Genomic DNA, 25,716 nt, shown 5'->3' with positions numbered 1-25,716 from the left:
CACCTATCCTATTTTATTTCTTACGCTAGTTTTTACAAGAGAACTATTAGCTTTTGCGATCTGCAACTTGTAAGGGAGAAGAATCCATTCTCTCATAGAGAAGACCATCTGAACCCTTGTTTACTACTCTTATTATTATGCAGTTTCATTCAGTATCTATGTCTTTGATTGCTTTGCATCATGATTGAGTAGTGATCTAGCTCGCCTAGGGTTTTTAGGGTGTTGAAATATGAGCTAAACATAGATAAGCTATTCTTGATTATTCTTCATCCATACTATTCTTAAGGCTTCCATTAACCTGATCCCTTGATGTTAGATCCTAAGTTTATCGCCTAGCTAACCGCTTAGGAGAAAGCTTGACATGTATTGGATGAGCTTAGTATTCCTAATCAGCGAAAGTAGATATTAGGGTAGTAAGTGAACTGATCGGACCTGACCTCTAAGGCTTGCAGTCGTTTCTCATCTCAACGACAGTTAGATGATGGGATCGACCAGCAAAGAGATCACCACCACGACAGTGGGGTGTTCCAGCTGAGTGATACGAGTTCTAGAAAGTACTGCACCGCGCTTGAATAATTGTTTGGCTCTCGCTCAACACCCAATGAAATACCCTAGGTTAGCTTCCTGTTAAATTGAATCAATCTCTAGTTTACTTGTTTTCCGCGTCACCAATTGAATTGAAAACCATTTTCTTCTTAGCTTGATATTGAAATTTATAAGAGTAAAGTGTAGACTGGTCCTCTGGATTGAATCTAAAAGTACTATAATCACAACTGTTAACTTGGCAGTAGCAAAGATTCATATTTAGTGTATCACTTTGTCAGAAGACTTCCAAGAAGTCCAGACGACTTCCAGACGACTTCCAGACGACTAACAGGTAAGTCGTCCCAGGAGTCTTCCACATCTGAAAAACCTGCATATCAAATCCAGATCTGAAAAACCTGCATATCCAAAAACGTTCAAATGACTTAAAAATAGAGAAAATGAGTGGAAGATTAGATAAATCTACATTTATAGAACACACAAAAATACATATCTAAAATTAGTAGATCTACCTTTAAATTAGTGGAAGATGAGTACCATTTGATTAAAAACCTGCAAAAGAGATAGATTAGTAAGAAATACATGAGACAAAACTGAAAAATTCATATAAAGTTTGGTGTTTTCAAGTCAAAGAGATTAGAGAGAGGTTGGAGAGTTTTAGAATGATGAACATTACATTTTTGTTGCAGCCATTTGAGAAGAGGAGAGAGAATGTGTAAATTTTTCTTTATATAGGGAGACAAAAAATCCAATTAGGTTAAATATTTTTAACTCAGACGACTTCCTGGACGACTTACATTTCAGTCGTCTGGTGAAGAAATTAAAACAGACGACTTACATGTAAGTCGTCCAGAAGAGTTTAATATTTTTAGCGGGAAATTAAATATTTTTAGCGGGAAACTAAAATAGAAAACTTTCCAGACGACTCACAAGTAAGTCGTCTGGTTTAAATTATTTAAGCGGGAAAATAATTATTTTTAAAAATTTTAGGCGGGAATATTTGGACGACTTACATGTAAGTCGTCTGTTTTAATTTCTTCACCAGACGACTGAAATGTAAGTCGTCCGAGTAAAATGATCCGGTTAGGTTAAAACGTACATTGGTAAAATTAAAGGTTCGGTACGATGTGGACGACTGAAATATACGTCGTCCGAGTAAATTATTCAACAGACGACTGAAATATAAGTCGTCCACACCCTAAACATAACCCCTAAACTTAATTATCTAATTAAACACTTCATAAAACCAAATCAAACTTGAAAAGTGTTTACTATACACAGAAATAAACACATATAGGTGAAAACTAATTTTTGAAAAAAACATTTTAGTTTTCCAAAATCTAACCCTAACAATACATACAATACTACAACATATGTTTGCCAAACTCCTAAACCAAAGTATTTCATGATTCACTACTTCCACTCATCTATCTTCAAAACAAATCAATTTTATCATATCTTAATTTATATCACTTAAAACTGTTTATAATTACTTGATTTTTATTTTTCACGCATCAAAATATTTTTTTACAAGATTTATAAATTATTTTTAAAATAAACTGGTACCAGACGACTTACACTTCAGTCGTCCAAACGACTTTCAACATCTCAGACGACTCAGACGATTTACTGGGGCTATATTCGTAAAAATGGCTCCTGTTTTTTGTTTAGTCACAAGGGGCTGAGCTGTAATTTCACTAGGCTTTTAGGTTAGTTTTGCATTTGATTCAAGTTTGGATATAGGTTTGGGATTAAAATCAAGTTGTGGGTTAGTTTTGGAAAAAACCCCAAAAACAAAACCAAAACTAAATCAATGTTAACAAATATCATAACAGTTCCTATATCGCTGAAACATAAAATCTGAAACCAAATTGAAATTAAACCGAGAACTGAATGGGTACCTGAATATTTTAAATACATTTTATACACCTTAAAAATATTAATTATCTTAAGTTCTAAAATTATCAAATATTCTAACAATAATATTTATAACCGAACAACCCAATAATGGATTACCCTATTACTTTTTATCCGAGATATTTAAAATTTTTGTAATTCCCCAATAGAACAGAATCACCACAAATTTATTCGAAATATTTAAATTTATCCGAGCTATCCGATATTTCATCAAACAAAATCCAAAATGTGACTTTTACCCGAATTATTCAAAATTATCCAAAAATGAGAACCGAAAACCGAATTGGACTCAAATTTTATCAGGTTCCTAACATTATTACCCAATTGATATTTTTCCTTGAACTAGGACCCGAACCATGTGTAGCGCCTCTTTTGGTTACAACTTTTGCTAGAAATTGGTTCGCATAAACCAATATGTTGGTTGGACTTTCTCTAATATAAATTGTTTCTTTTTTGTTCATTTGAGCTTTCTTATAACACCTATTGGTGAGTGTTGTTATTCTCTTTTGAGTTTGTATACTTTTTGAGGTTCGAATAAAACAATACTAAAAAAAGTCTCATCATTTATTCAGTCTTGTCAATTTTTCTCTATCTTTCATCTAGAGTTGATTACCATTTGGGACATATTTTGAGTTTCTATTGCATATATGGACACTTTCTACTTGTAAGGCACTTTGTGTTGGGCCCAAATAGAATGTGGACGGTTATCCCCTTATTAAGACGAAAGAGAAATTGGCTCACAGTTCCAATAGAACGTGAATTTTTTATTTTTGTTTCGAAATAATTTTTTTTAAAACTCAAAATAGTTTGAAATTATTACTTTATTTTTGTATCAACATCTTGGTTATGTTGTGGATGTGGACGCCATGACCATAGATAAAAAGAATGTGACTATTGATAAAAAGAATAAAATCTCTCAAATTTATGGATAGGAAATCAATGCTTGATGTGGTGGACAGTCACTTAAACACTAAACAGCATAGATTAAAAAAAACAATGACATTAAAAGGCTATGGATATAGATGCTAATGTATCCACAATCTCAAAGATGAACAAATAAATAAATTCAAACCAAAAACAACCACGTACATGTCCACTCGAAAAAAAAAACAAAAGTCGGGTGATAAAAAAACAAAACTAAACAGACCAAAAAGTTAGTAATTTCAAACATTTCCAACGAGAAAAAAAGCCTAACTTCAAACATGTCATCGAGAAAAACAAAGCTTAACTTCAAACATGTCCAACGATTATTTATGAATATTAGATTATTATTAGCTGGATGCCTAAACCCTAAACATTCAATTCTAAACCCTAAAATATCAACTATAAACCATAAACCCGAAAATTACTCTAAATCCAAAACCATCAACACTAAACCCTAAACTATCAACACTAAACCCTAAACCTTAAACCCTAAGAGTAACCCTAAAAAATTAACCCTAAACCCTAAAACATCAACTCTAAACCCTAAACCGTAAAACCCTAGAGTTGAAGTTTTAGGGTTTAGATTTGAAAGTTTAGGGTTTAGGGTTTTATGGTTTAGGGTTTATGTTTAGGGTTTATAGTTGATGTTTTAGGGTTTAGATTTGAAGGTTTAGGGTTTAGGATTTAGGGTTTAGGGTTCGAATTATGGAAAATATAGGGTTTAGGGTTTACGATTAGGGGTTAGAGTTGATGTTTTAGGATTTAGATTTGAAAGTTTAAGGTTTAGGGTTTAAAGTTGATGTTTCGGAGTTTAGGGTCTAGAGTTGATGTTTCAGGGTTTAGGGTTTAGAGTTGATGTTTTAAGTTTAGATTAGTTAACCATAGGTTTTTTTTTGTCAAAGTTAATCAAATGGTTATAAATGTCTTTTACCCTTCATTAAAAATGAGGGTAAAAGTGGTTAGTGTAAACATGAAATGTGGTACTTTGAAAATGATATTTCTCGCAATTTCCCCATAATTTATTAGAATTTGTTAATCAATTGTTGCTTATATATCTTTCAAGTTCATGTGAAAATAAAATCAAAAATTACTTAAGAGTTATAGAAAAATTGTATTTTGGAAGAAAACTCTTGACATTGTCATATTGTCTTTATGTATTCTAAGCTAGAGTCTTAAAATGAGATTTTATCATAAAGATCCTTAGAGGACTTTATTTAAGATGCTCATATATGTTTGGTCTTGAAGTACAATATATAAAGTGTTATTGAGCAAATTACTAATATTTTTTGTAATTGAAAAGTGTAATTTCATATGATAAGAAAGAAAGTTATAATAGTAAATTTTATAGTTATGATTGAGTTATTCGCATGTATGAGACGAATGTCTAGAAGATTGTATGTAAGAAATTTGGTTTAAATTCTAAATAGACCAAGAAAATATTGTCTATATCAAATAAGAATTGTGGATCAGAAGTCTATATACTTTGCATACTCTAATGGAAAGAGCATTATAATATTCTCAATTTCAAAAGAGATTTATCTGATTGGAATGCATCTCCTGAAGATATTGCTTTCAGAGAAAGAAATGTGAAATATGTGTGGTTGTACTCTTTTTCTTTATTATGGTTTTCATTCCAATGGTTTTTCCTTAACAAGGTTTTAACGAGACAACAAAAAACACACAAATGATAGACACCTAAAATAATTATTATAGTTTCAAAGTCAAAAGTCTATCACAGATCTAAAGTCTTTGAAGTCAAGAGAATCGAGGAAGATCAAATCATATCAAGACTCATACACTGCAGAAGAATGGTGATGTTCATCCCACAAGTTCGTTCAAGTGACAATTTCTCTGACTTATTTACCAAGGCGCTAACCACTACTACTTTCAAGAAGTTAGTTCCTCTTATCAAACTACGTTGTCTCAAAGATTTCGACGTATGTACACATGAGGGGAAGTTATTACGCGTTGCACGCTTTTTCCCTTAACCATGGTTTCTCCCATTGAGTTGGTGAGGTTTTTAACGAGGCAACATCTACGGTGTTTTGAAAGTACTTTGGTATAATAGACATCAAGGGGAAGTGTTATGAATATTGTGACATTGATTATAGAAAGTCTTTTTCACCAAGATTTACTTGTACTTGGTCTACAAGCTAAACTCTCATATTATATCCCTATATAAGGAGTTCATTATTCATGGAATAAGATACACCAATTCTTCTTTCTCTCTTTCTACTTATAACGAGTTGCAAGTATTTCATAAATATTCTTAATAAGTTTATGGAAAATGTTGAATGCCCTAATCCAACTAGGTTAATGTAACAAACTCCTTCCATATAAGAAGAGTTTGTGTGTTCTCTTCTCTCTTATGCAAAGCAAGCAGATTTGTAAGATTGAGAGAGAGAGAAATGTGCTAGATCTTTGTTCTTAAGATTATAGTGAGTTGCCTCCTTGCCAGATCCGTAGCCATTTTAGGTGAATTCTGGGTAAACAAATACTTAGTGTCTATCTTGTCAATGTTCTTCTTCTGATTTGAATAATTCTACAAACTCATACTTTCTACTTTCTAACTTATGTTCTCGAGTTCGCCAAAGAGTGTATCATCGAGTTTGTGTTTGATTCTGATTTTAGATCAAACAGTTTTGCTGTTGTGTTTCAACAAGGTGTCATTTTCAATAGCGAATGCAAGAGTTGAGGTGTGGCGTTTGATGGGAAGAGAGACTTTTCATTGTGGAAGAAGAGGATGCTAGCACATCTGTCTGTCCTTGGTTTAAAAGATGTATTAGAAGAATCTTTGTCACCTTATACGTCAGCAATCAGGAATGATGAAGACGAGGATGTGTACATGGAGCAGTTGGTGAAAGAGAAAGCTTAAAGGCTTGAAAGATCAGGAAGACGATGAATCTGATCATTCATTCTCAATGTTGGAGATCATGTGTTAAAGAAATTTGAATTGTGTATGTCAGCCGGTTCTACATGGTCCATACTGGAGAAGTTATATTTTTCCAAAGACTCTACAAAATAGAATTCATTTGTAACACAAATTCTATATTTTCATGATGATTGATATTTAGAGTATGGACGAGAATAAAAAAAAAAAAAGAAACATATAAGATTTCAAGTTGATGTACTACTGAATGGAGTAGTGTTGTGACATTACCCTGATGTTTTTCAAAAACTTGAGTGAGAGATATCAAGAGCGCTGTATGTCTCTAGATGCCATCTGACAAGTTCGAGATTAATGTATAGGAAACACAGGTTCTAGAGACTAAACCATATTTCTTTTTTGTCGGTTTGCAGAGTTTTTTGAGCTTATTTTGTTTGGTGAAAATGATGATTGATGGGTCTTGAGAAAACCAAGTGGCACTTGTTGTAAAAACCGTTTCGGTTGGAAGTTAAATTATAACAAAAGAAAGATTGTGTTTGATTGGTATTGTAGAAAACATATTATAAAAAGATTGTGTTCGACTGGTATTGTAGAAAACATATGATGTGTACTCATCAAGATTGATAAACAGTTTTGATATCTAATCGGTCAGAACTAGGAGATTTGAAACTAAGCTTTTAGAAACGTCATGGAGACTTGAGCAACTAAGATATCTCTCACCAACCCTTTTCCCATTTCGCCTACCGCCTTTAAAATCTCTTTCGGATCAGTTTCATCTTCATCTCGTTTTCGTTTCTGTAAATCAGAACATTAAACATTTGATTATATTCACCCGCCCTTTTTTTTTTGTTGGTTTAAAGAAAGTTGTTTTGTTTGTTTTACCTTTGACTTCTGTTTAGTCCAAGTTAAACCAATCAAGTCACCTCCTAAATGGTCATACCACGGCTTCAACAACATCCCAAACCGTTTCTGCAGACAACAGCGCACGATAAGAACCCCGGTAAGTTTTAATGTTTCTGTTTTGAATTAGAAAACTTGCCTCCAACACACTCAAGAAGCACTTGGTTGGATCGGAGTCCAACATTAACTCCTCCTTAAGCTGCTCATGGCTTCTCTCCAAATATCCAGGCAATAAGAATCTGTTAACATATGTACTCGCCTCCCAACGTGCTACATGATCCCCTGCTAATAATTACTGGAGTACATTAGTTTTTGGATTTAGCGACGGAAACAAAAGAGAGAGAGGGAGACATAGAGCCACCTTTAGGACCTTGGTTAAGTTTAGGCGGAAACAAAAGACGACGTGGGTAAGGTAGGTTTTCTCTATGGAGAAGAACAACTGCGTCATACTTGTCCAAAGGAGGTCTGAAAAGGCTCTGCAACATATATAGATGCAATTAATACCAGTCAACATCATGTTACTTGTAATACCAGCTAAGCACAACGCAATGTGTTTTCAATGCATTTCACTCACCTCCCATTGAACAGAATCATTGTGTTCTTGCAGTACCAGTTTACTTAATACGTTTGCACTGCTTCGAGCAGAAGCCACCAACCTTTTTTGTTCCTTTAACAAAGTTATAGTAAATTGGAGTTACAACTATCAGAAGGAAAAAAAAAAAAAAAAAAGACAGAGCGACGCTAAGATGCTTTTCAAAAGCGTTTGCTAACCGACAAGTTTGGTGAAAATGTTGTCCATGCCTCTGATGCCTTGTCGTAAGGAGCAGCCAAGAACATGGCTGAACTTATGTTTTGTCTGCCCTCTTCATCGCGCTTTCTACTTGACATGAAGTTATCCTAAAAAGCACAGAAAGCATTTACATATGTCGTTTCTAACAAATATTTCTCAACATTAGATACACTATTTAAAAAAAAGAAAAAGAAAAAAAAAGAGGACTCACATTGATGTCCTTGTGGTCATTTATGCCAAAGTCACTGTTTCTGTCGACAATCAGCGGACAGGACCACCAGTCATAGTCTGCTAGTAATCGCAAGAACCTGTTACACATTCCAGCGAAAAAAAAAAGATGTAGTGTTTTAATTGTTGGTTAACACCGTTAGTAGATTGTGTTTTTGTAAAATCAAAATCATGGTAGCCGAAACAAACCTTAAGAATCCGCTGAAGCGAGAGAGAGGAACACCAAGTGGGAGAGGTGTGAGGAAGACATGTGCAACCAAAAGTTCAATGGCTTCTTCTGCTAGGCAACCAGAAAAGAGATGCGCAGAAACCCATCTTTTTGCAAGCCTTAAGATAGCGGACACGGTATGGGGTTATGAAACATCAAAGCAAGCAAAAGTATACATGTAAAGTCTATCGCCTTTTACCTTGCAACTGGTGCATATGTAGGAAATCCGGCTTGCAAACCATAGATCATTTTTGCATGTTGACAGCGAAAGAAAAGCATTTTATCGGTAGAGGAAAGATCCTTCACTCGGTCAGGTCCAACTGCAACTCAGAAGAAGTACCACAGGAAGTCAGAATCACATAGGCTTTCTATTCAGAAGATATTATGAGTGCAAGAGAAGAAATCTCACTTTCATGTAAAATACTCAGACGAAACGCGTAACCACCCATGAAAACAACGTTATTCTCAGTAGCTGGTCGCGTTATGCCCTTAACCTTCTGAAGTCTGTCAATATTTTCATTTGTACGAATTTATATAATACTGTGGCTTAATAGTATGAAGTGTTTCTAACAACAGTTTAACCTACTTCTTTACAATTTGAAGAAGGAAGTCAGTTTTCGTTTTCTCAATTTCCAAATCACCAGGTCCTTCTAGCTGCGAACAGAAAAAAACTGGGGAGCTTAGATAACTAACTTAACAAACCATATATACGCTATCAATCAAGCGTAGTACTGATCCTACCTGAATCATGACCTCCATTGTCGGTATGCAAGATGGCATATGTTCATGTAGTCTTCGCTCAACAATTTTCACGCAAACCAGTGGGTGAGGTTCAGGAGGGAACACCGATGTGAGCCTAAGAGCTACAAAACACGAGGAATATTAGATATCACAGATACTGCAAACATCATTACACACTTGTTTTGCTATAAGCTCACTGCAAAACAGTACTACACGAAAACTAACCTGAATCTAAAGGCTGAATGCCAGAAACGTTTAGAGGAATGCCTTTGATCTCAAGCAAGCACTTTGAGAGAACTTTGAAGACATAAAGCGAATTTCCAAATGTTGGGTCTGAGACATCAGCATTATTGCATAATTAGTTTGAAACCATAACGAGACAAACGCGCAGTGCATAGAGAGAAGTGAAAAGTTCAATGATTTTAGTAATACCTTTATCTCCGTAGAGCAGAGAGAAGTCAAGTTGATCAACCAATTGAACAATATCATCGGAATAGAGTGAAAGATGCCGCTCAAAGATATACTCAATCATTTGTTTCATGATAAGATGCCTTCTCCACTGCTGAGTCTCCCAGACTAAGATAATGAAATAGGCAAATATTCAGCTTGCATAAACTTGAAACTTCTTTATTGAACTCTGTCAAGAAGCATGTATTGATAACACACCTGTGCATTCCGCTATTCTTCCATCTTCAAGCCTCCTTAGCTCAGACTTGTCCCCCCAAAATTTTCGAAACTTGAGTACCTAGAAAAAGATATGCTATTTAGTAAGACCGTAGGAGCCAAGGATGATAAAGAAATCTTGATGTACCTCTTCCTTGTTATCAGCATCTGGTCCAATATCAACCATTCTAAACGCATTTTCGGTTGATCTGATAGATATGCCAATAAAAAGTGGTTCTCTGTCAAGAACTGACAAGCCCTGTTTCAAAGCCAGTTATAATTGTTAGAACAATTTTCGATGCATTGAAAGGTAATCGTAAATCAGGAAGAAAAAAAAACATACATCTTCAACATACGAGCCTTGATTGGCATTTCTCCAAACAACACGGATTGATTTTGCTCTGTCACCAAGTCCTTGTTCCAGCAGGCTATGCACTTTCTGCTCATAAATTCTCCAATATTCCTTGTCCAAACAAAACACTGACGTAGGTTCTGCTATTTTCCCTTCTAGGTGTAACCTAAGAGAACTTAGATGTTAGGATTGCTAACTAGAAAGAATAAAAATTAGCACATGAAAAAAAATGATAAATTTAAAATCTTGGAGTTGATTAGATATAATAGAATAAAGGCAATCGATAATTCAACTATCTTGAATTTTAAAATCGCATACTTTCACATGCACGAAAATCTTTGACAAAAGTAGGAACATACCCAGCCACTTCCATCCCTAACAATACAAATAGATCAGTAAGGTTACCGTATGCAATGGTCATATTTAACAGGATAGTCGATCTTGGTCATAAAAGCCTCCTCGAATCCTCCATCACTGAGTTTCATACGTGTAAGAGTTGACGAAGCCTCATGTCGGAGCTGCGATACCAACAAACAAATTACATGAACAAGTCACAAAGACAACCACAGCATTGGATCAATTATCAAGTAAAGCGAGCTACAAAAAAAAAAGATACCTCATGGAGTCCAATACTGGTCATCCGGAAAGCCAGATTCACGTGTGTAGATGGATCACATATAAGAACAGGGAACAACTCTTTGAATTTCTTATTCTCCTGAAATTTAAAGGTTAACTATCAGTAAATCACAGTATACAGGGAACACAGCACCGAGGTGCGCAACTGAGAGTTTCTTCCATTGATGATACTTGCAATAATACTGTTAATCAAGAAAACTTCGACTGTAATCACGAGTGGCTACATAAGGTTTTTCCAGCAGTATTAAAACTGCCATTTGTACTCTTCGGATTACTAGACGATGCCTTAAGGCTATACACCACAATGAAACTATAAACTAGTGGAATTTCTCTCTGATTGTTTCAGTAGCAAATGGATCCAATAGCACCAGTGCAGACTCATACTGCATCGAAAACAAAAATAAAACACACTGATAGGCAAGTAGAAAACGCACCTCTGTCGAGGCAAGTATTTTGGTCTTCCCTGCTGTAAAAAATAGACCGCTTCCCTCAAAATCATGAGTGGCTGCCAACAGGATTAACAAACGTTGGTTATCCGTGATGCAGAATCAAATACTTACAGAAAATAAACTTAAGCTGCATAAGCATACTTATGAATTCCAGTGTCTTTGTGAATATTTGCAGTGCGTTTTGTGACTTTTCAATGTAGCCAAATCTTGCAAGGAATGATACTATCACGAAGATTAAAAAGCCATTCAAGCAGTCATGGGCGTATATCGAGCTCCTTTGTCTAGCCCATATCTGCACACAACCATACAGGTTTACAGACTCCAATAAACACAGGGTAGACAATACATGTTAGCTATACATACCTTTAGCAATATCAAAGCATCTGGCAACGCTTTCCACTGAGATAATCTGTTCTCGAGAAGATTAGAATTTTCCTCCAGAAACATGTCCTCCAATATGCTTAAGTTGTAAGTGGGCGTGGGCAGAGAGTCACCATCTTTATCATCAAAACAAATCATAATGATCATTAAACAGCTGTCTCAACATATTCGTCAAGAGAAAACTCAACATTCCTGAAACAAACCACATTACCTGCAGTAACAGAAGGGAGGTTGTTGCTGCTCATACTCAGCATTGCAACATCAAACAGTGATTTTGCTGAAGGTATTATTCTTATGGAAAATCCAGGTAAGTGATCAACTTTCTTAGCTGCAAACACATTCTCATTCTCGGCGTCAAAACATTCTCACCTTTCTTAGCGAAAAAAAAACTAGAGCACACATACCTGGGAAAACAACTAAGACTGGCTTCCTCGCCTCGTTCTGTAAGGCTGACCATTCAACTTTCTCAACAGACGATGACAACAACAAATGGTTCTTAAGTACACAAAGATATAGACATCGCTTGGCATGGTATAGATGATTCATATAATCTTTCTCATGAAAACATTCCTGCAAGCACCAGTCTATAGTTAAACCACACAACATTGATTTCAAAACTTGGAGATAAGCATTAGAAACTGACCTTAGGCAAGTGGAGGAGAAGATCAACAGAAGCATCAGGCTTTGCCATACAACGAGTGGAGTAGCTGCCGACGGGTCTGAAACCATTAGGCTTCTTGAAGATGAATTCAACTTTATCAGCTCCAATCTCGCTAACGAAGCTGGGAGCTAATTCCGAAGTAACCTATGAGTTCAAGAGTTTTTTTCAAATGTTAATAAAGTTTGAACTTAAGAACAAAGCATTGACTAGAAGACAAAATCTACCTCGAGACCTTCAGGTATAGCATCAATGGCTTCTTCAATTGATGAAACGAGACCGTCCACAGTAGAATCGCGATCTATCCGACTCTTCTCTAGCAAATCGTTGAGTTTAGAATCTGCCTCCATCTTTGACTTCTGGTAAATTAGGGTTCGTTTCGTTTTGCGTGAGCGAGGAAGAAGAAGGGAAGGCTTGCTGCGACACCGTTTCGATAAGTGATAGCGAAAAGTGGGAAAGGCCGAAACCTCTTTATTTTGTTCCGTCCCACATCGCTAACTGATTCATCTTTTATTGTTATTTATATATCAGTTTGGATAGATGGAAGGTTACCCACAAGGGATGATATTGGATGTTACGATGTGAGTCCCTCCTTGGCAGTGGTCAGTTGGTTCATTGAACACATACATCTTAATAACTGATGTGGGTCCCCTGTGTTTTTTTTTTTTTTTTATTTTTTTTTTAACAAATTTGTGTATTAACTTATAATTGTCATCTTGCTATATACACTAATACTTGTTTTTTTAAAAAACTTTCAACACTTTTATTTTGTAGAAACATGTTTTTGTTTTCTAAACTTTGAAAAAACTCTTTATTTTTTTTTAATTTTTTTGTTTTATATTGATTTATTTACACTTAAAATGAATATCTAATTAAATATACTAATTTGATTTACTGAGATCATATCTTTGGATCGGGCAGAGATCTTTTTCTCAAATCCAATTCCTTCGGATCTTAAACATTTGAACCTAAGTAGGTGTTCGAAAATTTTGGATTCATGTATGAGTCAATTAAAGCATGTATGTAATCCTGAAAATATATCCAAAACATACATAATATGTATACAGAATTTTTTTAGATTTCAGACGCTAGCCGTAGTCATCATCATCAGGAACAGATCTCCTGCTGCTTCCGTTTCTACCATTATCCTCTGGATAGAAGCAAGACGATTATGTCGGCGAGCGTCTGAAAATTATGTATGTTTTGGATGTGTTTTTTACGTATCCAGAGTGTTTAGATACGTCGTCTCCTCCCAGCTTCCACGTATGGTACAACGGCACCTATTGGATCAGCAGTTGGTGTTGGTGGGCCGGGCTGGGCTGAGTGGTAAAGCACGCCATTAAGAATCTCTGAGCCCAACTTAACTTTAACCAGATAACCACAGTCGAATTTGCCTTCAATTGTACCTATGGCTGTGAAACTCGACGAACCTGTGCCATGTATTCATATGTCACATGTATTCATAATCTAATTTAAATAAAAGACATTATCTTATAGTCGCATCCGGTTTGGTCCACGTAGTCGGTTTATTATCCAACAAAATCCAAATAAATCCAAATAAATCCACGTAGTAGGAGATGGCTCTCGTCGAATACACTCCTCCAAGCATAGGTTATACTAGCTCTTATCCTCCTCCTTCCCAAGGTTTGTTACATATTACTCCGTCTTTTTTTTTTGTCATCTACATATTACTCAAGTCTTTTTATTGTTTATTAAGAATATTAATCAATGATTATATAGATGCTTAACTTATATTTAGGGGCACCAGGATGATGATTGTCTTGTTAGCTTTATTTGGATTTTGGATTTATTTGGATTTTGTTGGATAATAAACCGACTACGTGGACCAAACCGGATGCGACTATAAGATAATGTCTTTTATTTAAATTAGATTATGAATACATGTGACATATGAATACATGGCACAGGTTCGTCGAGTTTCACAGCCATAGGTACAATTGAAGGCAAATTCGACTGTGGTTATCTGGTTAAAGTTAAGTTGGGCTCAGAGATTCTTAATGGCGTGCTTTACCACTCAGCCCAGCCCGGCCCACCAACACCAACTGCTGATCCAATAGGTGCCGTTGTACCATACGTGGAAGCTGGGAGGAGACGACGTATCTAAACACTCTGGATACGTAAAAAACACATCCAAAACATACATAATTTTCAGACGCTCGCCGACATAATCGTCTTGCTTCTATCCAGAGGATAATGGTAGAAACGGAAGCAGCAGGAGATCTGTTCCTGATGATGATGACTACGGCTAGCGTCTGAAATCTAAAAAATTCTGTATACATATTATGTATGTTTTGGATATATTTTCAGGATTACATACATGCTTTAATTGACTCATACATGAATCCAAAATTTTCGAACACCTACTTAGGTTCAAATGTTTAAGATCCGAAGGAATTGGATTTGAGAAAAAGATCTCTGCCCGATCCAAAGATATGATCTCAGTAAATCAAAATTAGTATATTTAATTAGATATTCATTTTAAGTGTAAATAAATCAATATAAAACAAAAAAATTAAAAAAAAATAAAGAGTTTTTTCAAAGTTTAGAAAACAAAAACATGTTTCTACAAAATAAAAGTGTTGAAAGTTTTTTAAAAAAACAAGTATTAGTGTATATAGCAAGATGACAATTATAAGTTAATACACAAATTTGTTAAAAAAAAAATAAAAAAAAAAAAAACAACAGGGGACCCACATCAGTTATTAAGATGTATGTGTTCAATGAACCAACTGACCACTGCCAAGGAGGGACTCACATCGTAACATCCAATATCATCCCTTGTGGGTAACCTTCCATCTATCCAAACTGATATATAAATAACAATAAAAGATGAATCAGTTAGCGATGTGGGACGGAACAAAATAAAGAGGTTTCGGCCTTTCCCACTTTTCGCTATCACTTATCGAAACGGTGTCGCAGCAAGCCTTCCCTTCTTCTTCCTCGCTCACGCAAAACGAAACGAACCCTAATTTACCAGAAGTCAAAGATGGAGGCAGATTCTAAACTCAACGATTTGCTAGAGAAGAGTCGGATAGATCGCGATTCTACTGTGGACGGTCTCGTTTCATCAATTGAAGAAGCCATTGATGCTATACCTGAAGGTCTCGAGGTAGATTTTGTCTTCTAGTCAATGCTTTGTTCTTAAGTTCAAACTTTATTAACATTTGAAAAAAACTCTTGAACTCATAGGTTACTTCGGAATTAGCTCCCAGCTTCGTTAGCGAGATTGGAGCTGATAAAGTTGAATTCATCTTCAAGAAGCCTAATGGTTTCAGACCCGTCGGCAGCTACTCCACTCGTTGTATGGCAAAGCCTGATGCTTCTGTTGATCTTCTCCTCCACTTGCCTAAGGTCAGTTTCTAATGCTTATCTCCAAGTTTTGAAATCAATGTTGTGTGGTTTAACTATAGACTGGTGCTTGCAGGAATGTTTTCATGAGAAAGATTATATGAATCATCTATACCATGCCAAGCGATGTCTATATCTTTGTGTACTTAAGAACCATTTGTTGTTGTCATCGTCTGTTGAGAAAGTTGAATGGTCAGCCTTACAGAACGAGGCGAGGAAGCCAGTCTTAGTTGTTTTCCCAGGTATGTGTGCTCTAGTTTTTTTTTCGCTAAGAAAGGTGAGAATGTTTTGACGCCGAGAATGAGAATGTGTTTGCAGCTAAGAAAGTTGATCACTTACCTGGATTTTCCATAAGAATAATACCTTCAGCAAAATCACTGTTTGATGTTGCAATGCTGAGTATGAGCAGCAACAACCTCCCTTCTGTTACTGCAGGTAATGTGGTTTGTTTCAGGAATGTTGAGTTTTCTCTTGACGAATATGTTGAGACAGCTGTTTAATGATCATTATGATTTGTTTTGATGATAAAGATGGTGACTCTCTGCCCACGCCCACTTACAACTTAAGCATATTGGAGGACATGTTTCTGGAGGAAAATTCTAATCTTCTCGAGAACAGATTATCTCAGTGGAAAGCGTTGCCAGATGCTTTGATATTGCTAAAGGTATGTATAGCTAACATGTATTGTCTACCCTGTGTTTATTGGAGTCTGTAAACCTGTATGGTTGTGTGCAGATATGGGCTAGACAAAGGAGCTCGATATACGCCCATGACTGCTTGAATGGCTTTTTAATCTTCGTGATAGTATCATTCCTTGCAAGATTTGGCTACATTGAAAAGTCACAAAACGCACTGCAAATATTCACAAAGACACTGGAATTCATAAGTATGCTTATGCAGCTTAAGTTTATTTTCTGTAAGTATTTGATTCTGCATCACGGATAACCAACGTTTGTTAATCCTGTTGGCAGCCACTCATGATTTTGAGGGAAGCGGTCTATTTTTTACAGCAGGGAAGACCAAAATACTTGCCTCGACAGAGGTGCGTTTTCTACTTGCCTATCAGTGTGTTTTATTTTTGTTTTCGATGCAGTATGAGTCTGCACTGGTGCTATTGGATCCATTTGCTACTGAAACAATCAGAGAGAAATTCCACTAGTTTATAGTTTCATTGTGGTGTATAGCCTTAAGGCATCGTCTAGTAATCCGAAGAGTACAAATGGCAGTTTTAATACTGCTGGAAAAACCTTATGTAGCCACTCGTGATTACAGTCGAAGTTTTCTTGATTAACAGTATTATTGCAAGTATCATCAATGGAAGAAACTCTCAGTTGCGCACCTCGGTGCTGTGTTCCCTGTATACTGTGATTTACTGATAGTTAACCTTTAAATTTCAGGAGAATAAGAAATTCAAAGAGTTGTTCCCTGTTCTTATATGTGATCCATCTACACACGTGAATCTGGCTTTCCGGATGACCAGTATTGGACTCCATGAGGTATCTTTTTTTTTTGTAGCTCGCTTTACTTGATAATTGATCCAATGCTGTGGTTGTCTTTGTGACTTGTTCATGTAATTTGTTTGTTGGTATCGCAGCTCCGACATGAGGCTTCGTCAACTCTTACACGTATGAAACTCAGTGATGGAGGATTCGAGGAGGCTTTTATGACCAAGATCGACTATCCTGTTAAATATGACCATTGCATACGGTAACCTTACTGATCTATTTGTATTGTTAGGGATGGAAGTGGCTGGGTATGTTCCTACTTTTGTCAAAGATTTTCGTGCATGTGAAAGTATGCGATTTTAAAATTCAAGATAGTTGAATTATCGATTGCCTTTATTCTATTATATCTAATCAACTCCAAGATTTTAAATTTATCATTTTTTTTCATGTGCTAATTTTTATTCTTTCTAGTTAGCAATCCTAACATCTAAGTTCTCTTAGGTTACACCTAGAAGGGAAAATAGCAGAACCTACGTCAGTGTTTTGTTTGGACAAGGAATATTGGAGAATTTATGAGCAGAAAGTGCATAGCCTGCTGGAACAAGGACTTGGTGACAGAGCAAAATCAATCCGTGTTGTTTGGAGAAATGCCAATCAAGGCTCGTATGTTGAAGATGTATGTTTTTTTTTTCTTCCTGATTTACGATTACCTTTCAATGCATCGAAAATTGTTCTAACAATTATAACTGGCTTTGAAACAGGGCTTGTCAGTTCTTGACAGAGAACCACTTTTTATTGGCATATCTATCAGATCAACCGAAAATGCGTTTAGAATGGTTGATATTGGACCAGATGCTGATAACAAGGAAGAGGTACATCAAGATTTCTTTATCATCCTTGGCTCCTACGGTCTTACTAAATAGCATATCTTTTTCTAGGTACTCAAGTTTCGAAAATTTTGGGGGGACAAGTCTGAGCTAAGGAGGCTTGAAGATGGAAGAATAGCGGAATGCACAGGTGTGTTATCAATACATGCTTCTTGACAGAGTTCAATAAAGAAGTTTCAAGTTTATGCAAGCTGAATATTTGCCTATTTCATTATCTTAGTCTGGGAGACTCAGCAGTGGAGAAGGCATCTTATCATGAAACAAATGATTGAGTATATCTTTGAGCGGCATCTTTCACTCTATTCCGATGATATTGTTCAATTGGTTGATCAACTTGACTTCTCTCTGCTCTACGGAGATAAAGGTATTACTAAAATCATTGAACTTTTCACTTCTCTCTATGCACTGCGCGTTTGTCTCGTTATGGTTTCAAACTAATTATGCAATAATGCTGATGTCTCAGACCCAACATTTGGAAATTCGCTTTATGTCTTCAAAGTTCTCTCAAAGTGCTTGCTTGAGATCAAAGGCATTCCTCTAAACGTTTCTGGCATTCAGCCTTTAGATTCAGGTTAGTTTTCGTGTAGTACTGTTTTGCAGTGAGCTTATAGCAAAACAAGTGTGTAATGATGTTTGCAGTATCTGTGATATCTAATATTCCTCGTGTTTTGTAGCTCTTAGGCTCACATCGGTGTTCCCTCCTGAACCTCACCCACTGGTTTGCGTGAAAATTGTTGAGCGAAGACTACATGAACATATGCCATCTTGCATACCGACAATGGAGGTCATGATTCAGGTAGGATCAGTACTACGCTTGATTGATAGCGTATATATGGTTTGTTAAGTTAGTTATCTAAGCTCCCCAGTTTTTTTCTGTTCGCAGCTAGAAGGACCTGGTGATTTGGAAATTGAGAAAACGAAAACTGACTTCCTTCTTCAAATTGTAAAGAAGTAGGTTAAACTGTTGTTAGAAACACTTCATACTATTAAGCCACAGTATTATATAAATTCGTACAAATGAAAATATTGACAGACTTCAGAAGGTTAAGGGCATAACGCGACCAGCTACTGAGAATAACGTTGTTTTCATGGGTGGTTACGCGTTTCGTCTGAGTATTTTACATGAAAGTGAGATTTCTTCTCTTGCACTCATAATATCTTCTGAATAGAAAGCCTATGTGATTCTGACTTCCTGTGGTACTTCTTCTGAGTTGCAGTTGGACCTGACCGAGTGAAGGATCTTTCCTCTACCGATAAAATGCTTTTCTTTCGCTGTCAACATGCAAAAATGATCTATGGTTTGCAAGCCGGATTTCCTACATATGCACCAGTTGCAAGGTAAAAGGCGATAGACTTTACATGTATACTTTTGCTTGCTTTGATGTTTCATAACCCCATACCGTGTCCGCTATCTTAAGGCTTGCAAAAAGATGGGTTTCTGCGCATCTCTTTTCTGGTTGCCTAGCAGAAGAAGCCATTGAACTTTTGGTTGCACATGTCTTCCTCACACCTCTCCCACTTGGTGTTCCTCTCTCTCGCTTCAGCGGATTCTTAAGGTTTGTTTCGGCTACCATGATTTTGATTTTACAAAAACACAATCTACTAACGGTGTTAACCAACAATTAAAACACTACATCTTTTTTTTTTCGCTGGAATGTGTAACAGGTTCTTGCGATTACTAGCAGACTATGACTGGTGGTCCTGTCCGCTGATTGTCGACAGAAACAGTGACTTTGGCATAAATGACCACAAGGACATCAATGTGAGTCCTCTTTTTTTTTCTTTTTCTTTTTTTTAAATAGTGTATCTAATGTTGAGAAATATTTGTTAGAAACGACATATGTAAATGCTTTCTGTGCTTTTTAGGATAACTTCATGTCAAGTAGAAAGCGCGATGAAGAGGGCAGACAAAACATAAGTTCAGCCATGTTCTTGGCTGCTCCTTACGACAAGGCATCAGAGGCATGGACAACATTTTCACCAAACTTGTCGGTTAGCAAACGCTTTTGAAAAGCATCTTAGCGTCGCTCTGTCTTTTTTTTTTTTTTTTTTCCTTCTGATAGTTGTAACTCCAATTTACTATAACTTTGTTAAAGGAACAAAAAAGGTTGGTGGCTTCTGCTCGAAGCAGTGCAAACGTATTAAGTAAACTGGTACTGCAAGAACACAATGATTCTGTTCAATGGGAGGTGAGTGAAATGCATTGAAAACACATTGCGTTGTGCTTAGCTGGTATTACAAGTAACATGATGTTGACTGGTATTAATTGCATCTATATATGTTGCAGAGCCTTTTCAGACCTCCTTTGGACAAGTATGACGCAGTTGTTCTTCTCCATAGAGAAAACCTACCTTACCCACGTCGTCTTTTGTTTCCGCCTAAACTTAACCAAGGTCCTAAAGGTGGCTCTATGTCTCCCTCTCTCTCTTTTGTTTCCGTCGCTAAATCCAAAAACTAATGTACTCCAGTAATTATTAGCAGGGGATCATGTAGCACGTTGGGAGGCGAGTACATATGTTAACAGATTCTTATTGCCTGGATATTTGGAGAGAAGCCATGAGCAGCTTAAGGAGGAGTTAATGTTGGACTCCGATCCAACCAAGTGCTTCTTGAGTGTGTTGGAGGCAAGTTTTCTAATTCAAAACAGAAACATTAAAACTTACCGGGGTTCTTATCGTGCGCTGTTGTCTGCAGAAACGGTTTGGGATGTTGTTGAAGCCGTGGTATGACCATTTAGGAGGTGACTTGATTGGTTTAACTTGGACTAAACAGAAGTCAAAGGTAAAACAAACAAAACAACTTTCTTTAAACCAACAAAAAAAAAGGGCGGGTGAATATAATCAAATGTTTAATGTTCTGATTTACAGAAACGAAAACGAGATGAAGATGAAACTGATCCGAAAGAGATTTTAAAGGCGGTAGGCGAAATGGGAAAAGGGTTGGTGAGAGATATCTTAGTTGCTCAAGTCTCCATGACGTTTCTAAAAGCTTAGTTTCAAATCTCCTAGTTCTGACCGATTAGATATCAAAACTGTTTATCAATCTTGATGAGTACACATCATATGTTTTCTACAATACCAGTCGAACACAATCTTTTTATAATATGTTTTCTACAATACCAATCAAACACAATCTTTCTTTTGTTATAATTTAACTTCCAACCGAAACGGTTTTTACAACAAGTGCCACTTGGTTTTCTCAAGACCCATCAATCATCATTTTCACCAAACAAAATAAGCTCAAAAAACTCTGCAAACCGACAAACAAAGAAATATGGTTTAGTCTCTAGAACCTGTGTTTCCTATACATTAATCTCGAACTTGTCAGATGGCATCTAGAGACATACAGCGCTCTTGATATCTCTCACTCAAGTTTTTGAAAAACATCAGGGTAATGTCACAACACTACTCCATTCAGTAGTACATCAACTTGAAATCTTATATGTTTCTTTTTTTTTTTTTATTCTCGTCAATACTCTAATATCAACCATCATGAAAATATAGAATTTGTGTTACAAATGAATTCTATTTGTAGAGTCTTTGGAAAAATATAACCTCTCCAGTATGGACCATGTAGAACCGGCTGACATACACAATTCAAATTTCTTTAACACATGATCTCCAACATTGAGAATGGATGATCAGATTCATCGTCTTCCTGATCTTTCAAGCCTTTAAGCTTTCTCTTTCACCAACCGCTCCATGTACACATCCTCGTCTTCATCATTCCTGATTGCTGACGTATAAGGTGACAAAGATTCTTCTAATACATCTTTTAAACCAAGGACAGACAGATGTGTTAGCATCCTCTTCTTCCACAATGAAAAGTCTCTCTTCCCATCAAACGCCACACCTCAACTCTTGCATTCGCTATTGAAAATGACACCTTGTTGAAACACAACAGCAAAACTGTTTGATCTAAAATCAGAATCAAACACAAACTCGATGATACACTCTTTGGCGAACTCGAGAACATAAGTTAGAAAGTAGAAAGTATGAGTTTGTAGAATTATTCAAATCAGAAGAAGAACATTGACAAGATAGACACTAAGTATTTGTTTACCCAGAATTCACCTAAAATGGCTACGGATCTGGCAAGGAGGCAACTCACTATAATCTTAAGAACAAAGATCTAGCACATTTCTCTCTCTCTCAATCTTACAAATCTGCTTGCTTTGCATAAGAGAGAAGAGAACACACAAACTCTTCTTATATGGAAGGAGTTTGTTACATTAACCTAGTTGGATTAGGGCATTCAACATTTTCCATAAACTTATTAAGAATATTTATGAAATACTTGCAACTCGTTATAAGTAGAAAGAGAGAAAGAAGAATTGGTGTATCTTATTCCATGAATAATGAACTCCTTATATAGGGATATAATATGAGAGTTTAGCTTGTAGACCAAGTACAAGTAAATCTTGGTGAAAAAGACTTTCTATAATCAATGTCACAATATTCATAACACTTCCCCTTGATGTCTATTATACCAAAGTACTTTCAAAACACCGTAGATGTTGCCTCGTTAAAAACCTCACCAACTCAATGGGAGAAACCATGGTTAAGGGAAAAAGCGTGCAACGCGTAATAACTTCCCCTCATGTGTACATACGTCGAAATCTTTGAGACAACGTAGTTTGATAAGAGGAACTAACTTCTTGAAAGTAGTAGTGGTTAGCGCCTTGGTAAATAAGTCAGAGAAATTGTCACTTGAACGAACTTGTGGGATGAACATCACCATTCTTCTGCAGTGTATGAGTCTTGATATGATTTGATCTTCCTCGATTCTCTTGACTTCAAAGACTTTAGATCTGTGATAGACTTTTGACTTTGAAACTATAATAATTATTTTAGGTGTCTATCATTTGTGTGTTTTTTGTTGTCTCGTTAAAACCTTGTTAAGGAAAAACCATTGGAATGAAAACCATAATAAAGAAAAAGAGTACAACCACACATATTTCACATTTCTTTCTCTGAAAGCAATATCTTCAGGAGATGCATTCCAATCAGATAAATCTCTTTTGAAATTGAGAATATTATAATGCTCTTTCCATTAGAGTATGCAAAGTATATAGACTTCTGATCCACAATTCTTATTTGATATAGACAATATTTTCTTGGTCTATTTAGAATTTAAACCAAATTTCTTACATACAATCTTCTAGACATTCGTCTCATACATGCGAATAACTCAATCATAACTATAAAATTTACTATTATAACTTTCTTTCTTATCATATGAAATTACACTTTTCAATTACAAAAAATATTAGTAATTTGCTCAATAACACTTTATATATTGTACTTCAAGACCAAACATATATGAGCATCTTAAATAAAGTCCTCTAAGGATCTTTATGATAAAATCTCATTTTAAGACTCTAGCTTAGAATACATAAAGACAATATGACAATGTCAAGAGTTTTCTTCCAAAATACAATTTTTCTATAACTCTTAAGTAATTTTTGATTTTATTTTCACATGAACTTGAAAGATATATAAGCAACAATTGATTAACAAATTCTAATAAATTATGGGGAAATTGCGAGAAATATCATTTTCAAAGTACCACATTTCATGTTTACACTAACCACTTTTACCCTCATTTTTAATGAAGGGTAAAAGACATTTATAACCATTTGATTAACTTTGACAAAAAAAAACCTATGGTTAACTAATCTAAACTTAAAACATCAACTCTAAACCCTAAACCCTGAAACATCAACTCTAGACCCTAAACTCCGAAACATCAACTTTAAACCCTAAACCTTAAACTTTCAAATCTAAATCCTAAAACATCAACTCTAACCCCTAATCGTAAACCCTAAACCCTATATTTTCCATAATTCGAACCCTAAACCCTAAATCCTAAACCCTAAACCTTCAAATCTAAACCCTAAAACATCAACTATAAACCTAACATAAACCCTAAACCATAAAACCCTAAACCCTAAACTTTCAAATCTAAACCCTAAAACTTCAACTCTAGGGTTTTACGGTTTAGGGTTTAGAGTTGATGTTTAGGGTTTAGGGTTAATTTTTTAGGGTTACTCTTAGGGTTTAGGTTTAGGGTTTAGTGTTGATTTTTAGGTTTAGTGTTGATGGTTTTGGATTTAGAGTAATTTTCGGGTTTATGGTTTATAGTTGATATTTTAGGGTTTAGAATTGAATGTTTAGGGTTTAGGCATCCAGCTAATAATAATCTAATATTCATAAATAATCGTTGGACATGTTTGAAGTTAAGCTTTGTTTTCTCTGACATGTTTGAAGTTAGGCTTTTTTTCTCGTTGGAAATGTTTGAAATTACTAACTTTTTGGTCTGTTTAGTTTTGTTTTTTTATCACCCGACTTTTGTTTTTTTTTTCGAGTGGACATGTACGTGGTTTTTTTTTTTGAATTTATTTATTTGTTCATCTTTGAGATTGTGGATACATTAGCATCTATATCCATAGCCTTTTAATGTCATTGTTTTTTTTAATCTATGCTGTTTAGTGTTTAAGTGACTGTCCACCACATCAAGCATTGATTTCCTATCCATAAATTTGAGAGATTTATTCTTTTTATCAATAGTCACATTCTTTTTATCTATGGTCATGGCGTCCACATCCACAACATAACCAAGATGTTGATACAAAAATAAAGTAATAATTTCAAACTATTTTGAGTTTTAAAAAAAATTATTTCGAAACAAAAATAAAAAATTCACGTTCTATTGGAACTGTGAGCCAATTTCTCTTTCGTCTTAATAAGGGGATAACCGTCCACATTCTATTTGGGCCCAACACAAAGTGCCTTACAAGTAGAAAGTGTCCATATATGCAATAGAAACTCAAAATATGTCCCAATGGTAATCAACTCTAGATGAAAGATAGAGAAAAATTGACAAGACTGAATAAGGATGAGACTTTTTTTAGTATTGTTTTATTCGAACCTCAAAAAGTATACAAACTCAAAAGAGAAAACAACACTCACCAATAGGTGTTATAAGAAAGCTCAAATGAACAAAAAAGAAACAATTTATATTAGAGAAAGTCCAACCAACATATTGGTTTATGCGAACCAATTTCTAGCAAAAGTTGTAACCAAAAGAGGCGCTACACATGGTTCGGGTCCTAGTTCAAGGAAAAATATCAATTGGGTAATAATGTTAGGAACCTGATAAAATTTGAGTCCAATTCGGTTTTCGCTCTCATTTTTGGATAATTTTGAATAATTCGGGTAAAGTCACATTTTGGATTTTGTTTGATGAAATATCGGATAGCTCGGATAAATTTAAATATTTTGAATAAATTTGTGGTGATTCTGTTCTATTGGGGAATTACGAAAATTTTAAATATCTCGGATAAAAAGTAATAGGGTAATCCATTATTGGGTTGTTCGGTTATAAATATTATTGTTAGAATATTTGATAATTTTAGAACTTAAGATAATTAATATTTTTAAGGTGTATAAAATGTATTTAAATATTCAGGTACCCATTCAGTTCTCGGTTTAATTTCAATTTGGTTTCGGATTTTATGTTTCAGCGATATAGGAACTGTTAAGATATTTGTTAACATTGATTTAGTTTTGGTTTTGTTTTTTATGTTATTTCAATTCGGTTTTTTGTTCTCATATATGCCAAAATAATTTTTTTTTTGTATATTTGTCTTTATTTGATAATAAACTGATTGGAACTTATTTTAATAATGGTGTTTATATATCATCTGTTTTACATAAATTTGCAGGCATCCAGCTAA

The 25,716-nt window shown here is 35.3% G+C and overlaps 3 protein-coding genes across 5 annotated transcripts; 2 read left to right on the top strand and 1 right to left on the bottom strand.

The window, feature by feature from the left end:
- Nucleotides 1-6,784: 6,784 nt before the first annotated feature.
- LOC125599253 (nucleolar protein 6-like) lies at nt 6,785-12,792 on the bottom strand. 2 transcript variants are annotated; one of them, XM_048772678.1, is made up of 26 exons: nt 12,505-12,792; nt 12,263-12,424; nt 12,024-12,189; nt 11,831-11,947; nt 11,602-11,735; nt 11,380-11,530; nt 11,224-11,294; nt 10,770-10,868; nt 10,559-10,671; nt 10,145-10,319; nt 9,950-10,060; nt 9,805-9,883; nt 9,571-9,714; nt 9,364-9,471; nt 9,139-9,260; nt 8,984-9,051; nt 8,807-8,901; nt 8,597-8,717; nt 8,379-8,516; nt 8,173-8,269; nt 7,943-8,068; nt 7,746-7,838; nt 7,533-7,647; nt 7,311-7,456; nt 7,154-7,240; nt 6,785-7,066 (listed from the first exon to the last, which is right to left on the bottom strand). In XM_048772678.1, exons 1-26 carry the CDS (start codon nt 12,625-12,627, stop codon nt 6,941-6,943), a joined length of 3,087 nt encoding a protein of 1,028 aa, XP_048628635.1. In that variant the 5' UTR covers nt 12,628-12,792; the 3' UTR covers nt 6,785-6,940. The 2 variants fall into 2 exon arrangements, with proteins under 2 accessions (XP_048628635.1, XP_048628636.1); XM_048772679.1 differs by having other exon boundaries at nt 7,311-7,453; nt 12,505-12,791.
- A 580-nt stretch (nt 12,793-13,372) lies between these two features.
- On the top strand, nt 13,373-14,545 carry LOC125599255 (high mobility group B protein 9-like). Its single transcript, XM_048772680.1, has 2 exons — nt 13,373-13,921; nt 14,206-14,545. The coding sequence occupies exons 1-2, from the start codon at nt 13,855-13,857 to the stop codon at nt 14,400-14,402; spliced, it is 264 nt and encodes an 87-aa protein (XP_048628637.1). The 5' UTR covers nt 13,373-13,854; the 3' UTR covers nt 14,403-14,545.
- Nucleotides 14,546-15,115: 570 nt separating this feature from the next.
- Nucleotides 15,116-21,127, top strand: LOC125599252 (nucleolar protein 6-like). 2 transcript variants are annotated; one of them, XM_048772677.1, is made up of 26 exons: nt 15,116-15,407; nt 15,488-15,649; nt 15,723-15,888; nt 15,965-16,081; nt 16,177-16,310; nt 16,382-16,532; nt 16,618-16,688; nt 17,044-17,142; nt 17,241-17,353; nt 17,593-17,767; nt 17,853-17,963; nt 18,030-18,108; nt 18,199-18,342; nt 18,442-18,549; nt 18,653-18,774; nt 18,862-18,929; nt 19,012-19,106; nt 19,196-19,316; nt 19,397-19,534; nt 19,644-19,740; nt 19,845-19,970; nt 20,075-20,167; nt 20,266-20,380; nt 20,457-20,602; nt 20,673-20,759; nt 20,846-21,127. In XM_048772677.1, exons 1-26 carry the CDS (start codon nt 15,285-15,287, stop codon nt 20,969-20,971), a joined length of 3,087 nt encoding a protein of 1,028 aa, XP_048628634.1. In that variant the 5' UTR covers nt 15,116-15,284; the 3' UTR covers nt 20,972-21,127. The 2 variants fall into 2 exon arrangements, with proteins under 2 accessions (XP_048628634.1, XP_048628633.1); XM_048772676.1 differs by having other exon boundaries at nt 15,254-15,407; nt 20,460-20,602.
- The last annotated feature ends 4,589 nt before the right edge of the window (nt 21,128-25,716 follow it).

Source organism: Brassica napus, unplaced genomic scaffold (assembly GCF_020379485.1).
Source record: "Brassica napus cultivar Da-Ae unplaced genomic scaffold, Da-Ae ScsIHWf_1823;HRSCAF=2459, whole genome shotgun sequence".
Classification (NCBI taxonomy): domain Eukaryota; kingdom Viridiplantae; phylum Streptophyta; class Magnoliopsida; order Brassicales; family Brassicaceae; genus Brassica; species Brassica napus.
This window is presented reverse-complemented; position numbering and strand designations above follow the sequence as displayed.